Raw genomic sequence first — 15,555 nt, 5'->3', positions numbered from 1 at the left:
CATATCCATGCATGACTACATTTCAGTATTTATTTTGTATATTTCAGACTTTGAAATTAATAATTTAGTGACAGGTTTGGATCTCTACATGTTTTTTTAATATACTGCATTTCAGTCATATAAATAACAGATTAAATTAACTCAGTGCTTAATTTATCTTTTTTTTTCCTCAAACCACCATAAACCAAACACATGAGACTACCAGGCCGTATTCCTGTTTTTAATGATATTCAAATGCAGAATACAAGAAATGTTTGACAACATTCTGGTGTGATAACAGTGTAGCTTTGATGAAGTCACTCAAGCGGCTTACTGACAATTTAAGTGGGGAGAAATATCCTCTTATTATCACCAGAGACGCCTAATGAGTGCACAACCATGGAGCAAAGCAAAAACAGATACAACCAGGAGTCATTACTGCCATAATGAAATGTCAAAGACAACATGACTTGAGGTTACAAAGTACTGACCTAATATTTTTACCACTCCAAACCTGTGATTTTATAACACAATACAGAAAAATAAAGCATCAATACAAAACACATTTACCCTTAAACTGTAAACTTCAAGAAATGTGACAGTGCATTTGCAGCCCAGATAAATCTGATCAACCTGGGAGCAGAAGCACATTTGAACAGAATCAATTTACACGGGACCCAGGCTGGCGTTGCTCTCTGGCAGGCCGACGGCGGCCCCTCATCTGTCACTGTTCACCGCATAAATAAGTCAGACAGGCTGGTCCTAACAAAGAAAGATGCACGAGGCTTTAATGAACCAAAACGTCAAAAAGTTTAGTTTAGTTTGTGAGATGCAGTGTGTCCACAGCTGGCAAAAGTCTTTCAAACATGTAAATACTTTAAGACTTTTCACAGCTTAGCAGTTTTTACTGCCTACAATTCACTATGTGAACTCTGTACTCCACTGTTCAACTCAGGGGGGAAACTAATGAGAGTCTAACAGCTTTGATTGTCTCCAACATTAATCCTGAGAATTGCATATAAAGAGGAGGAAATGTCATCAGTCTTCTAATCTGTAGATAAGTTAAGATATTAAACCCCGGGTCAATGTCACTCAAAGACTTCTGCAGTGTTCATTTTAGAGGAACAACACACTCAGAAACACGTTAGTGTTTGCAGTCATAGCGAAAAGGCAAAGTTCAAGGAACGTCAGCAGTACAAATTATAACAACGCAAGCTCAAAACAATCTAACCTCTGCACTAAAAGGCACCTGTGTGGCATCAGTAAAGGCGGTTCAGGAGATAAAACATAAATAAAAAATGAAGGCCAAAAACCCGAGTTAAACACTGTTACACATCGTCGCTCCCTTATGATGCGCCTGCAATGACGACGCAAGTAAGTATTAAGGGAACTGCTGTAGTGTTTGATGCCACCTTCAATAGCATCTTTGCGAACATATTATTTATCTTTAAATCAGCCTGCAATTCAAAAGCTGCTTGTTCATCTGAAAAAGACTAAAATTCTTAAATTTGACTCCAATCTTCCTGTTCAAAGCATTGTGGTGAATATAAGCCATAACATCGTGAATAATAACCGAGAAACACTTGAAATCATGTGATGTCTGTCGAGAAAAAAACCCCTAAATGTTAGCGTTCATATGGAAGACAGTTGGACCTTTGTGTAAACACAACGAGCTAAAAATGGATGTCAAAAGACTTTCTAGAGGAACTTTAATGGCCAGAAAAGACAAAGTTTGTGCAAAAGACAAAAAATATGCCTGGAGGATTCAAGTGCTTTCTTTTTTCTTTTCCTTTTTAAGTTCCCTTCAAATAATTGAGTATTATGTATGAAACCTAGAGGTGAGTGGTGGAATAAATGACCCAAACACAAATCAAAACTGGGTTTGGACTGGATACACTGCAAAAAACACAAAATCCTGCCAAGGGTGTTTTTCTAGTTTCTAGTGAAAATATCTTACTACACCTGAAACAATAAAAACTAACTTACAAGTAAACTTTTCGGCAAAAAATCTGAGTTTGCTTTAAGTCAATAATTCCTTAATATTGATGAGAAAATAAAAAATGTCATCCTATGTTACACGTGAAATAATCTGCCAATGAAACAAATACTTTTTCATCAATAATAAGTTAAAACAAGCTCCTGTATCTTGCTGGAAAGTTACTTCTAAGTTAGTTTTGTCTTATTTCAAGTGGACAAAGATATTTTTGTCTAGAAACTAGACAAAAATACTAGTTTTTATGATTTTGCAAGAACGCTTCTAGCTTTCATAAGCTATACTTAAAAATAAAAATTAAATGAATTCTTCCACCTCTGATAAGAAGAGTAGTTAAATATCTAGTCAGAACAGGAACAGTTAAAATCTAGTTTATGTTTCACTTTGAGTGGATGTTAGCTTCTACCTGGAACATTGCAAGCCGACACTTTTAAACTACTCCCTCATTGTAGCGCTCCTCTGATTTCCTACAGTCGCGCTATCACGTACCATAAAACCCTCATATTCTGTTTTCCACATTTCCAAAGTACAAACTGATCAACTGACTCGATCGCAGGAAGATAGTCATAATGTTGTGGCTTATCCCTCTGCATTTGATCATCTAAAGCTGCTGCAAAACACTTAAAACTTCAGCCCCACATCCTGGACTAATGACCTTTGTGTCACTGTTTCTTTGCATGTAACAGAAATGGTGAAGTTGCTGCAGCAAAGCGAGGAGTGTCTGTCTGGACAGATCCAAAGTCTTTCCGAGGCAAACAGAGCGGTGGCAGGTCTCTGTCTGCTGCTGCTCCCAGTCAGGAACGATACAACACAGAAAAAAGGCAAATTCACAGCTGCAGATGCCCTTTTGTCTCATCTGGAAACGCAGCGATCACACTTCTTCAAAGAAGGCCATCTGAGACATGTAGGCCGAGTTTCGCTGCAAATCAAGACACACAAACAATCTGTGAGGAAAACTAAGAAAAACAAAACAGCTGTGTGGAAACATTCATTCAGGAGGTTTTTATTATATGTAAATAAGTTTAAATCTTAAGATTTTTAATAACCTAAAAGCACATTTACAATATGCATCTGAAAAGGAAACTTCCTCATACTGTAAAGGTTGATTGCTACTAATAATAAAGCATGTTTTAATGTAACTTAGAATTAGTTTTCCTTAGATTGAACCTCTTTAGTGCCATTTTCTATTTGCCTTTTACACCACAGATGTTGTGTATGTTAAACTATAAGGCATAATCATTTAAAATAAACTCTCCTTTTCCTTTCTGCTGGTCATGAGATATATTTAATATTTTCCAGACTAATTTTCCAGACAAGTTGCTTACCGAGCTGTGTATCGGTGTATGAATGTGTGAGCGTTTGTGAGTGTGAATGGGTGAATGTGACTCTAGTGTAAAGCGCTTTGAGTGGTCAAAAATGATTGAGCGCTATATAAGTTCAGTCCATTTACCATTTACTATGTAGGAACTCTGGCTATGTTCTCGATATTCATAGAGATTCATTAAAAAAGAAAGCCGACAATATTAGTGCACCGACTGCAGATTACTGACTGATCGCCGATAACCGATCTTTGAAAAACCTGACCTGACGATTATAATTTTGATTGATACCAATTTGTTTTGTCCGAAATGTTCCTAAATATAGCAAAAATAGATACAATTCGCTTCACATGCAAGTATCGACCGATCTCCAATGTCCCAAAATTAACAAAATCGGTGCAGATTTATCAGCGCATCCCTATTTTAGAAACATTTCAAAAACATTTGATAGTTTATTTTGCTCTTTTACTTTCCTAAACACTCCAACAGTCCAATCCTCCACGATGCCGATAATCAGAGTAAGATCGGTTGGCACACTCACGTTGCTGTGAGGTATGTATGCAGGTTCGGGGACGTAACCTCTGGCCTCTGCAGGGAGGCTGTACATGCTGGCCTGCTGCTGCTGCTGCTCCTCCAGCTTCAGAGACTCGATCTCCGACTTCAGCTCCTTCAGCTGGTCCTGCAGGTGTTTGCTCTTCTCCATGTACTCCAGCCTGTGTAAATGCATAGCAGCGTCAGCATCAGAGCTGAGTCGTCTCCTAAATAACAGGTGAAGCGTCGCGTGTTTGGGCCGCCGCCGCCTCACCGCTCTCTCTCGATCTCCATGGACAGCCTCTTCATGTCCGAGTCCTTGAAGTCGAGGCGCGACGACGCTGAATCATAGCTGAAGTCGGCTGCTTCGGGAGGCGCAGGCGGAGCAGAGTACGCAGCTATGAGCTGAAGGACACAAACACATGTCAACTTGCTTTCTGATTGTGAAAACTATCATGCTAGCATATGCTACATTTATCCTGAATGCAAATGAAAACACAGTTCTTTTATTGCTGCGCTGCAGCTCAAGGTCCGATTGAATGCAAACTATTTATTACAATATTTTTTGATTCATTCTTTCTCTTGCCAAGTGTTTTTTCCGCATAGTTTTTAGTGCAAATATGGTATTACACTTGAAATAAGAAAAACTAACTTACAAGTAAGTTTTTGGCAAGATACAGGAGCTTGTTTTAAGTAAATCATTCCTTAATATTGATGAAAAATTACTAGTTCCGACATTTTTCCCATGTCATAAGTGAAATAATCTGCCAATGAATCTAGTAATTTTTCATCAATATTAAGGAATAATTTACTTAAAATAATCTAATAAGATAATAATAAGATTTTGTGTTTTCACAGTGTACAAACCCTATTTGTTTACATTTAAGTATTAATAGTCTTTACAGAAAATGTATTTTTTCCTCTCTCTTTCTGTCATTTTTTAAAATCTCTGAGTCAGCTCTGATGAATCAGACTGTCTTCATTTTCTAATTCCATAAATACCCATAAAAGCAGAAAAGCTAATCAAAGGCATCAGCTACTAAAAGAAGTGCACTCTGATGGCTAAGTAATAACCTTCAAAAGAAAACAAAAAACATCAACAAAGAGGAGCGCATTAATGTGAAAACAACTTAAAACGTGCATCACTACCGGGTATGTTGTTTTGGTGATCTCCAGGAGCTTCTGCTTGGCTCTTCGCTCAGCATCCTTTGCTTCTGTCAGGTCCTGCTTCAGGTGATCTGCTTCTTTCAGCCTGGAATCAGACGACTGACAGATCAATAAAACCGCTCAGCTAATCTGCAGGAAATACATCATTTTGGTTCCCCTCGTAAAGATAAAAACCTTCAAATAAAATCCTGATTAGTTCCAGTATAATGGTTTATTAATACTAGTGTTAGTTTGGACACATTTATTAAGTAGGAACAAATGAAGTTGCCTCTACTCCTGCCTTCTTCAAATCTAACTAAATCACTGTCAAACGTTTGTGCAGCAAAGGTTTTTGTTTGTGCCGCGATCATTTTAAATATATTAATAAAGAAGTTTGCAGAGGTCATCATCAGTGTATTGAAAGCAGAACAAACTTTTTTTTTTTGCTGCACACACGTAGCTGAGATGATTGAGACCACATTCTTTTGATTTTGTAAATGTGAGCAGGGCGGCTGGTTGACCTCTGATAACCTTTTTTATTCATATCTTTAAAAATTATGGCAACACCAATTAAAATTTTGCACAAAAATTTGAAACCAATTTTGTTTGACTTGAGTCATGTGGGGGGACCTATACATTTCATTAATATCTTCAAAATAAAAGCAGCACAAATTAACATTTTTGCTGCACTAACCAGCACAAACGTAGCACAAATATTTGACACTAATTTTGCCTGATTTGAATTGGGGATGGTTGACCTCTAATCAATCAATCAAATTTTATTTGTATAGCACATATCAGTAGCAAGGCATTTCAAAGTGCTTTACATAATTAAAATAAAAAAAAGCATGTGACATTGAATAAACAGTGAGAAAGAGAAAGGGATTTTAAAAAAAGATAAAAACATTAAAACCTGCACCCCTTTTAGGATTTCAGTTAAACGTCGTTTAACTGGGACTCTAACCCTCTGGGACTTTAGTCAAAAACACCGTTGGACAAGGACTCCAACCTCTAGGTTTTTAGTTAAAACGCCGTCAACTGGGACTTTAAACCCAGTAGAACTTTAGTTAAACGTCGTTTAACTGGGACGTTTTCCGGGGGGCTTTACATCATTAAAACGGAAACAGTGAGAAAGAGAAATAAAAAGAACTTAAAAAGTAAAGATAAAAACATTAAAGAGATTTTTTCTAATGACCTCTGGACACATTTATTAGCATCTTTAAAATGCAGCACAAATGGAGAATTTCTTTCATAAGTTAAGGCAATTTATCTAAAATCCTGGGAAACAAAATCTGTTTTCTCTCAAAATAATAATATAAAAGAAACATGCACATAATGTTATAAAACTAAATATTTGCAGTTTTGGGTCTAAAATCACAGATTGAATCCAACATGAACACAAACGCGGTGCGGTTAGTTTTCAGTTCGGTTAGTTTGTGACACATCATAGTATTTCCTTTTTAGGAAACAGCTTGTGGTACATAGATTCGCTACAATCTGTGTTAAAAGATTTTATTTTCCCCAGAAATATAAGCAAAGCACAACTACAGGCTTCAACAAGCTTCTTCATTTAAAACTGAAGCTTATAAAGAGACACCAGGAGCTAATATCTGTGATTAGGCTTTAATTAGGACAGTTTCCTGCCACTTCATCTTTTGTAAATAGATACAAGCATGTAATAAATGGTACATCTGCAGAAAAGCCATGAGGAAAGCAGTAATTATTACAGTAAAACACTCAGAGCAGCAGTAGTAAAGATAATTTCACACCTCCTCTCTGACTGCTCCACCAGCTTTACAGCCAGCTGCTCCGCCTCCCTCATCTTCTGCTCCATCAGGCGTTTCTCCTCCTTGGTCTTCATGGCTGTGACCTCTAACCTCTGTCGGTCCTGCTCAGCCTCTGCAGCTTTGTGAGCCAGAAGCTTAGCCTCCTCCTCAGCGATCTGGGCCTTTTCTGCCAGCAGGTCTGCCGTCTCCTCAGACCGCAGCTGGACGAACAAATGAAGACAGGAAATACGAATCATGATTCAGGAATGTGATTTTTAACCGTTTCATTCGCTCACGCGTAGTCTGAGTCTGAAACATCGGAGATCTCACCAGCGCCTCGTTAGCGAGCCGCGCCTCGTCCTGCAGCTGGAAAAGTCTTCGCTCCATCTCCTCTTTCGCTCGCTCTGCTTCCTCTCTCATCTGCTTTTCCCGAGCCAGGATCTGACGCTCCATCTAGATGGAGGAGAAAAACCAAAGACTCAGAATTAAACACAACCGAACACAGTGGATCGTCACGTTTTCAACACTTTTCAAGTCAAAATCCAATCCTGGACTCAAATCACAGATTTACTCAGTGATTTGAGTAAATCAGTTCAAACCATTCAGTCTGGATCATTTTTAAGTTATGAACACAAACATTTACAGTGAATTTAGAGGAGATATTTCTGTTGATATTAGTTTTTAATACAAAACCGACAAAATCCACATGAGGGAGAGAGAGGAAAGAGCAGGAGAAGAAAAAATACAGCGACAGAAGAAGGGATTAAAGGAAAGAACAAAACATAAAAGAAGGTAGAGAGAAAAAACTGAAAGAAGGAATTTATCAAGGAAAGAATGAAGCAAGCAAGGAAGAGGAGACAAAGAAAGGAGGAAGGAAAGGAGTGAGCATTAAAATAAAGATAAAAGAAAATTACAGGAAGGAAGAAAGGAAGGATAGTGACAGAAAAACAAGAGGAAAGACAACAGGAATGACAAGAACAAGGAAGGAAAAAGTAAAGGAGGAAGGAAGGAAGGAGAATAGGGAGAAAAGACAATGAAGTACAAGCAGAATGACGAAAAGATGAAGTTTTAATACAAAAACTGGAAAAACCCAAAGGAAGGAGAGAAAGCAAGAGGGGAATAAGAAACAAAAAAGGGATTAAAGGAAAGAACAAAACATAAAAGAAGGTAGAGAGGAAAAACTAAAAGAAGGAACCAAAGAAGGAAGGGAGGGAAAAAGTAAGAATAAGAAGGAAGGAAGCAAAAGAAGAGAAGAAAATGAATAATCAAGGAAGGAAGGAAAGAAGTGAGCATGGAAAAAAAGTTACACAAAGAGAAAAATGCAGGAAGGAAGGAAGAAAGGAAGAGTAGCTGTGAGGAAAAGAGAAAAACAAGAGGAAAGACAACAGGAATGAGAAGAACAAGGAAGGAAAGGAGGAAGGAAGGAACAAATGATGGAGAGGAAATGAGGAGAAAAAGACCAAATTAAGGAAAAGCAGAAAGACGGAAAAGCAAATAGGGAAAAAAGCAAGAATAAAATGTGGAATCACACATTTCTTTTCCTATTCCTCCATCCAGCGTTTTAAACATTCATAATTAAAATCTGTATTTTTCCCCCCCAACCTTCTTGCGGGCCTTCTCCTCTTTGGCCTGAGCCTTCATCTGCTGCACTTCGATGGAGTCCACCTTCCTCCTCCTCATGAACAGATCGTGGTTCCCGATGCACAGCTGCAGGATCTGAAGCACAAAGAAACATCATTCACTGCCAACACAGACAAGTGATTTAGCTACAAAAATAAACGCACCAGCTTGTTGACACGCAGCTGGGATGAGTAGAACTTGAAGACATCTTTCTTCTTATCCAGAGGTTTGATTGTGAACTGCAAGAACGGAGGCTCGGTTACTACAAATTACAAAAACTCTCCTGCAGTAATCCTAGCTTTGGAAGTAAAAACTCAGAATTAGATTTTTACTGATGAATGCTTAAATGGTATTTTATCAGTTAAATGAAAGCAGTTTTCAACAGAAGAGGAACAGGGCCACAGGAAAATAAATTCAGATTTTTTTCCTTAGAATTCTCTTTTTTTCAGAATTCACCAGAATTTTTCTGACTTTAGTTTTCTAAGATCAAATTAAAGCCAGAATTATTTTATTCACAAATTACATCAATGTAATGATGTTGGGTATTATTTAAGTGCACAGCAGGCTGTTTACTCATTAACAGAGCTTATTAATGACTTCTGTTACCTTTTACCACAACCGGCCCTTTAAGAATGTTCATAATCTCTATATGGCCCAAAATAAAAGTGAGTTTGACGACTCTAATCAAACACCCTGAGCTGCAATAGAGTGGTTTAGATTGAAGCATGTTCATTTTTTACAAAGTCCTAGTCAAAGTCTAAACTGAAATCTAATTTAGAATCCGTAGTAAATCTTCAGAGTTAGTGTTCACAGATGATCTCTATCCAATCTAGCAAAATTTTAGATATTTTGAAAAGAAAAATGGGCAAACAATTAACTATAAATTTTTCAAAAGTTGAGCAGGTGTAACTGCAACAAAATATTCCCAACTAAAAATAAAAAATGACTTTTTGTTTTCCTACCACTGCAGTTGAGCACCATGTTGTGGTAGTAATGTGACAAAATGTACTAAAAGTGTCAAAGTTATTTCCTTAAACCCACAGAAACGGATTAAAAGTCTGTGCACTCACCTCCTTCTCGCTGTAGGAGATGTTGCGGATCCCGCTCCAGGGGAAAGACTTGTTTGGGTTCAGTTTGTTGTTGGGGTTGTAGATATGGAGACCCTGAGCGTCCACACCCAGTAACAGGTCTGTGTCTCTCTTATTTTGCTGTACATTAAACAATACTACAGGTTAAGAACTGTTCTTAGCGCTGTGGACCGGTTTAGTCGTGCTGCAGTCATCAACACTCACAGTAATGGCAAAGTAGCTAACACCGTACATTTCGAGGTCCTGGGCGATCTTCAGGTATTCCATCTCTGCTTCGTCTCTGAGCAGAAAGAGGCATTGCAATTAAAACCCAAACCTTTAGTAAACTGTTGCTAATTTAAAGGAAGTCGTACCTGGCGATGCCTCTGTGTTCGGCGTACCAAGCTGTGATCTTCTCCTCCCACATGTCCGCAGTCATTTGGTACTGCATCAGTACCTGAGATGTTCCCATGGAAAACAATCAGGAATCTAACAAATAACCTGTTTTCACTGACGTCTGGACGTAGCTTAGCTTAGCATGCTTACCCTTTTTGGCAACAGCTCATCTTGTGCAAGAAAACCCGGCTTGTGAAAGTTTGGGTCGTAGTCCCCGTACTGGGATGGACATTAAGAAATAAGAAAAATAAAGCATTAATGTGGCTCTTAGACATACTACTATGTCTAAATTAAAACAGAATATACTTATCTATTAATTTAAACAGTATATCATGTCTTAGGTTAGATGTTTATACAATCATTAATTTCAATTTTGATCTTTTAATACTTCCAGGATGTGATGATGATACAAAAACAAGTTCAAATCATTTTTAAAACAAGAATTGAATAAATTAATTTAAATTTTCTCTGTAGTTTCTTCTAATCCACATATACAGTCCAGATTATTTATATACTGCTCAAAAAAATAAAGGGAACACTTAAACAACACAATATAACTCCAAGTAAATCAAACTTCTGTGAAATCAAACTGTCCACTTAGGAAGCAACACTGATTGACCCGACGAGGGTCCCCGTTGTCAATCAGTGTTGCTCCCTAAGTGGACAGTTTGATTTCACAGAAGTTTGATTTACTTGGAGTTATATTGTGTTGTTTAAGTGTTCCCTTTATTTTTTTGAGCAGTGTACTTATATTAATTATATCCTGTAAGTTGCTCCTTAATCTTGTTCTTTGTCTTTTGTACCCATCAACAAGCTTCTTCTCTAACAATTAAACAGAAGCTTAATTGTTAAGACAATAAGCATGCTGCATTATTTAGCTGCAAAGAAAGCAGATATATTGGGAGAGTTTCAGCCTCTAGAACAAAAAAACCTCAACTGTTCTTTTTTTGTTGTTTGTTTTTAGATTTGATTCTTCATTATCCAAACGTAAGTTTAATAAATTGACCCGATCTGCACACAGAGAAGCAATTTACTAATTTACAACTCCAGCTCCTGGTTTCAACGAATAAAAACATTTCTGCAGCGTAAAAACACTTCATCACACTATAAACAATTTATGATATTCATTTCTCTGCCCTTTTGATTCCGTGAAACGCTGACATTGCCTTAGTTAATCTCACCCTGACAACATGCTTAAAAGCTAAATAAAAAAACCACTTTGTATAAAATCTACCAATCTGGTGGGAATTTGTGTTACAAATGAAACTTGCTAAAGAATATTATTCACCCATTAAATTGGACTATTTATATACCTTTAAGCCTTTTTTATATAATTTTGACCCTTAGTAGATAAGACACAACATTCAAAGAACTTTAAATTTGCGAACTGATCATCAGCCTTTATGGTTTACGTCTCAAAATGTCTGAAATTTAAAAATAATGTCTGTAGCTTTGCATTGTCCTCCTACCTTTGCCTGGACAGCATAAGAGGCCAAAAGCACTGAAGCTTCAGGGGAACAGAATATCTCTTCATCTAGTATCTGTTTTTTCACCTGAAAATAAGAGTTTCACACCAAGTTTATGATATTTACACAAAAACACACAAAATGCATTATATTTTTGTTGCTACCTGTAAGAAAAATAGGTGTTGGGTGATTTCTTGGACCAGTTCTTCTTCAACTTTCTCAGGGAAGAATTTTGCTAGAAAGTGAAACGTTATGGGGGAATCCTTAGGAACCTCCTGATCCAGAACCTTGTTGGAAAAAACACATTAAGAGGAAAACAATTCTGGGCTCAAGTAACCAATAATCTTCATTAGAAGTAGCAGCTACAGTCAGACTTTATTGATGAAGCGCTTCACTCACCCGTTTCTCCTGTTTAAGCCAGGCGTAGGTGTCCTTCACCGTGTATCTGAGTCCAAAGAACCAGGTCTCCCTCAAACCGACGGTGCGACACACCAGGTCAAACAAATCTTTACCTTTCCATTTGACCTGAGACAAGCAGAGCGACGTTAAAACCTTTTTCCTGCAGTTGCTTTTCTGAGATTTTCAGGAACAAGCAGAAAGAAGCCAGTGGCACTTCTGCCCCCTGCAGGAACCTTTAGGTATAACACTTGAATTTATATTACAAGCTTTTCTCGTTTTTAACAAAATATTTATAACAGGATTGCAAAATAATGGAAGTGGAATCAGCACTTAAACAGATAAAAACTTGGGAGTTAAGATACCAAGCACATCCGACTTTAAGTATCAACCAGCTCAGTTAAAAAATTTGAATTTATTACTTATTTGCCTTAAATAAAATACCTAAAATAAAGTGGCTTAAAATGTAAAATCACTTCAATTGAAGGGTCTATAATTAATTAACTGCATTTGAATCAAATGATAAAATAAGTGATTCAAAAACCCTGTTGGCTGCTAAATTATTGACTAAATAGACGTATGAGCTCCACAACACATTTATTGTCGTCTGTTATTTAGGTTATTCACCCAACAAGTTTGAATCTTTGACCTTGTTTCTCGCCTTCTTTGCTTAAATAAATCTCTCTTCTTTAGCAATTTCCAATTATTCTTACCGTATTTTTCGCACTATAAGGCTCACCTAAAAACCTTCAATTTCCTCAAAAGCCGACAGTGCGCCTTATAACCCGGTGCGCCTTATATATGGACCAATATTGAGCCACAACAGGTCTAGCAATTACGGTAAGCAGCCGCCGACTTCATTTTCCCTGTAGAAGAAGAAGCGCGCGGTGCATGCTGGGATAGTTGTCAGAACGCTGGTTTGTTAATAAAGTTTGACTGACCTATCTACCTACCGACCTGATAATCAGGTCGTCTGCAGGTCATTTAGCACCACGTTCTCCACCAACATGCTGTGCGCAAACGGAGACGGGTCACCATCGTCCGGCCCAGGCCCAGTAGCGGAAGGCTCTCCTCGCCGACCCGAGTCGGACTGTTTTGTTGATATTCACTTTAGTGCAGCTCCATCTAGTGGATGCATAACGTAACTCCAGCCTCTACTGTAGCGTCTATTCTATGCGCCTTATATATGAAAAAAGTTTTAAAATAGGCCATTCATTGAAGGTGCGCCTTATAGTGCGGAAAATACGATAGATTCCTAAGTGATTGTTGTTTTATTTTATATTTTTGTTTCGCTCATTTTTGTAGATTTTTGCTTAAAAAAAACCCTCCAAGCTAAACATTATTACCTTCATCTGTTCCTGACGAGTCACTTCTTCTTCCTCTGTCAGACAAACTTACTCTCTGCTTTGTTTAAGCAAACAAGCCACAAGTTGGTTTACTGCACATCCGTTTGCAGTAATATGTGGCACTTCTTCCTTGGACTAATCATTAGCAGTTCTTATTTAGTACAGACTAATCAAATGTTACGTTGTTCTGAACTTGTAAATAATAACCTAACATGAAGTGGCATGTTCATAATCTACAGTTTATGTATGATGGATAAATAAAAACTAACAGAATATTTTTTCAAGTGATGAAGCAGCAGAAAAGCAGTGGATGATGTTTTATTCCCTTCTTTCTCTCCAAACAGCAGACAGACGTTTGTAGTTCAGAGTCAGACTGTCCACTTCCATCTATGACTGATCATTAAACAAGATGAGTCAGGACATGCGCAGACACAGAAGTCTGCAGAACCAATTTCCCCAGGCCAAACCTGACTAATACACCTCCAAGAAGATTATATGTCATGTTTCAGGAGGTATGCTTCATTTTTTATTGCAACAAGATTCCTCGTCTTCTCGATTTTCTCTTTAGCGGACACTTGTGTGGAGGAAATGCTTGTGCAGCTCATGACCGACACTGTGGAGTGCAAAAGGATTAATGCTAACCTTTTCTTTTTCTCATTAGAACCACAAACCTGAATGTATTATACTGAGAGATTTGGGAAGGAAGCAGCAAACATGGAAAAAGAAATCCTAACAGCAGATTAGTCCAAAACAGATGGAATTAGAAAAAATGGGGAAAAATTGCTCTCTAATTATGAAAAAAAAAGAGATTGTTCAATAAAACATTGCCTCAGGGAGAGAGGACATATATGTGCTACAGTTTGTCTGATTTAAAAATAAATAAAATTAAATAATGTATAACTTTCCTTCCTATTTATTTTTGTGCCATTTTGTATTAGTCTGAAACCTGCAGCTCTTTAGATCCCAAAATACTAAAGAATTTAGCAACATTTTAAGTTTTTGTGTGTTTTTAAGCAATGTTATATGCACAGACAATTACATTAATAGTGTAATGCGACAGGAATATTTTGTTTTTATAAGACTTTATTCTTTGTCAATAGGCTTCAAAGTACTTGCTTTTATTGACATAATGTTTAAATTGAATATGTATTAAACCTTAAAACTACATTAAAAGTTGTTCTTTAATTGAAAAATGTAAACAAATGACTATAGTAGGTTTTATAAAAACATTTTGGAGAGTCATCCTGCTCAAAATGTGTCCGGATAAACAAATTATTATTTGTTATAATATTATATATAATATTAATATTATTATTTTCCATTCATTATGTCTCAAACGTAACTCAGAGCAGGTGGGTTTTAGGCTTGATTTAAAGGAGCTCAGTGTTTTGGCTGTTTAGCAGTTTTCTGGGAGTTTGTTCCAGATTTGTGGTGCATAGAACCTGAATGCTGCTTCTTTTTAGGTAGATCTGTGAAGACACTGTGCCAGTTATCAATGCAACAACAGATACACATATAAATGAGTTTCTCTAGATCTTTCTGGTACATTAATCTGGGAAATGTTCTTCAGGTGACAGAAGGCTGACTTTGTAACTGTCTTTATGTGTTTGTGACATATTTCGGGCCTGATCAGTTATTATAAGTTATCTTTGGACTCCTCTTTAGGTCCAAAGATAATAACTTCCGTTTTGTTTCTGTTCAGCTGGATAAAGTCATGGCATTATATAGCCAACATTTCCATCCTATACAAATGTTTGTGTTTCTTGTCTTTCTTTAATTTACTACTTCATGTGTGGGATGTACAATTAAACATAAGGACAGACAGAAAAGAGGTCGTGGGAAGAAATCCTAACCTCACAGCTGAACTCCATCTCAGCATCCATAGTGACGACTTTAACTTTGAAAGTCTTGGGTTGTTTCTTCTTCAGTCCCAGGATCGACATTTTGATAGTGTTTCCAGATTGGAGAACTGTGGAAACAATGAGATGCGTTCAAGGAAGAATAAGTAAATCACAACTCAACACAGTGTAATAACCCATCTAAAACAATTCATATCAATAACCTACATAACACGCCTCGAAAACTAATATTTTCAGTCGATTTTACACAGGAGAGCTGCTTTGAGTTGGAAAATATAAGGTATTAGACGTATAGATGAGGCCTAATTACCAGGGAGCAGAGTTGAACTTGAGCCCGTCCAGCAAGGCTGAGGGGAGGATGGGCTTTTGTGTTTGTGTTGGAGCGACCAATGCTAAGCTAACTTTCCTCACTAAAACTGCTACTTTTTCTAACAGCTAAGACACAAAAACCGTCCATAACAAGTTATAAAAACAGCGAAACTTTAGCGAAACCTCCATAGTGGACTTATATCTGATATATTTGTTCCTAAAGTTAGAAAAAAAAAACTTGCTAAAGCTGTCGGTGCTACGTGTTTAGCTTGTTAGCAGACTGTTCAAAATCAGAAGGAGTTTCCAGAAGATTTTTGTTTTGACTCCCAGTCGCTCTACAGGTGGGAACATGAACAACAGTC

The 15,555-nt window shown here is 37.3% G+C and overlaps 1 protein-coding gene across 1 annotated transcript; it reads right to left on the bottom strand.

Moving 5' to 3' along the window:
* Positions 1-206: 206 nt before the first annotated feature.
* Positions 207-15,524, bottom strand: nf2b (NF2, moesin-ezrin-radixin like (MERLIN) tumor suppressor b). The gene is made up of 17 exons (XM_008427398.3): positions 15,195-15,524; positions 14,879-14,994; positions 11,683-11,808; positions 11,448-11,570; positions 11,287-11,370; positions 9,968-10,036; positions 9,796-9,878; positions 9,647-9,722; positions 9,425-9,562; positions 8,519-8,593; positions 8,337-8,450; positions 7,065-7,187; positions 6,738-6,955; positions 4,972-5,074; positions 4,097-4,227; positions 3,833-4,004; positions 207-2,891 (listed from the first exon to the last, which is right to left on the bottom strand). Exons 2-17 carry the CDS (start codon positions 14,966-14,968, stop codon positions 2,844-2,846), a joined length of 1,773 nt encoding a protein of 590 aa, XP_008425620.1. The 5' UTR covers positions 14,969-14,994; positions 15,195-15,524; the 3' UTR covers positions 207-2,843.
* Positions 15,525-15,555: the final 31 nt, after the last annotated feature.

The sequence above is a fragment of the Poecilia reticulata genome, chromosome 14, assembly GCF_904066995.2.
Source record: "Poecilia reticulata chromosome 14, P_reticulata-male-v2, whole genome shotgun sequence".
In the NCBI taxonomy this organism is placed as follows: domain Eukaryota; kingdom Metazoa; phylum Chordata; class Actinopteri; order Cyprinodontiformes; family Poeciliidae; genus Poecilia; species Poecilia reticulata.
Note: the sequence above shows the minus strand (reverse complement) of the source record. Positions and strands in the feature narration are given on the sequence as shown.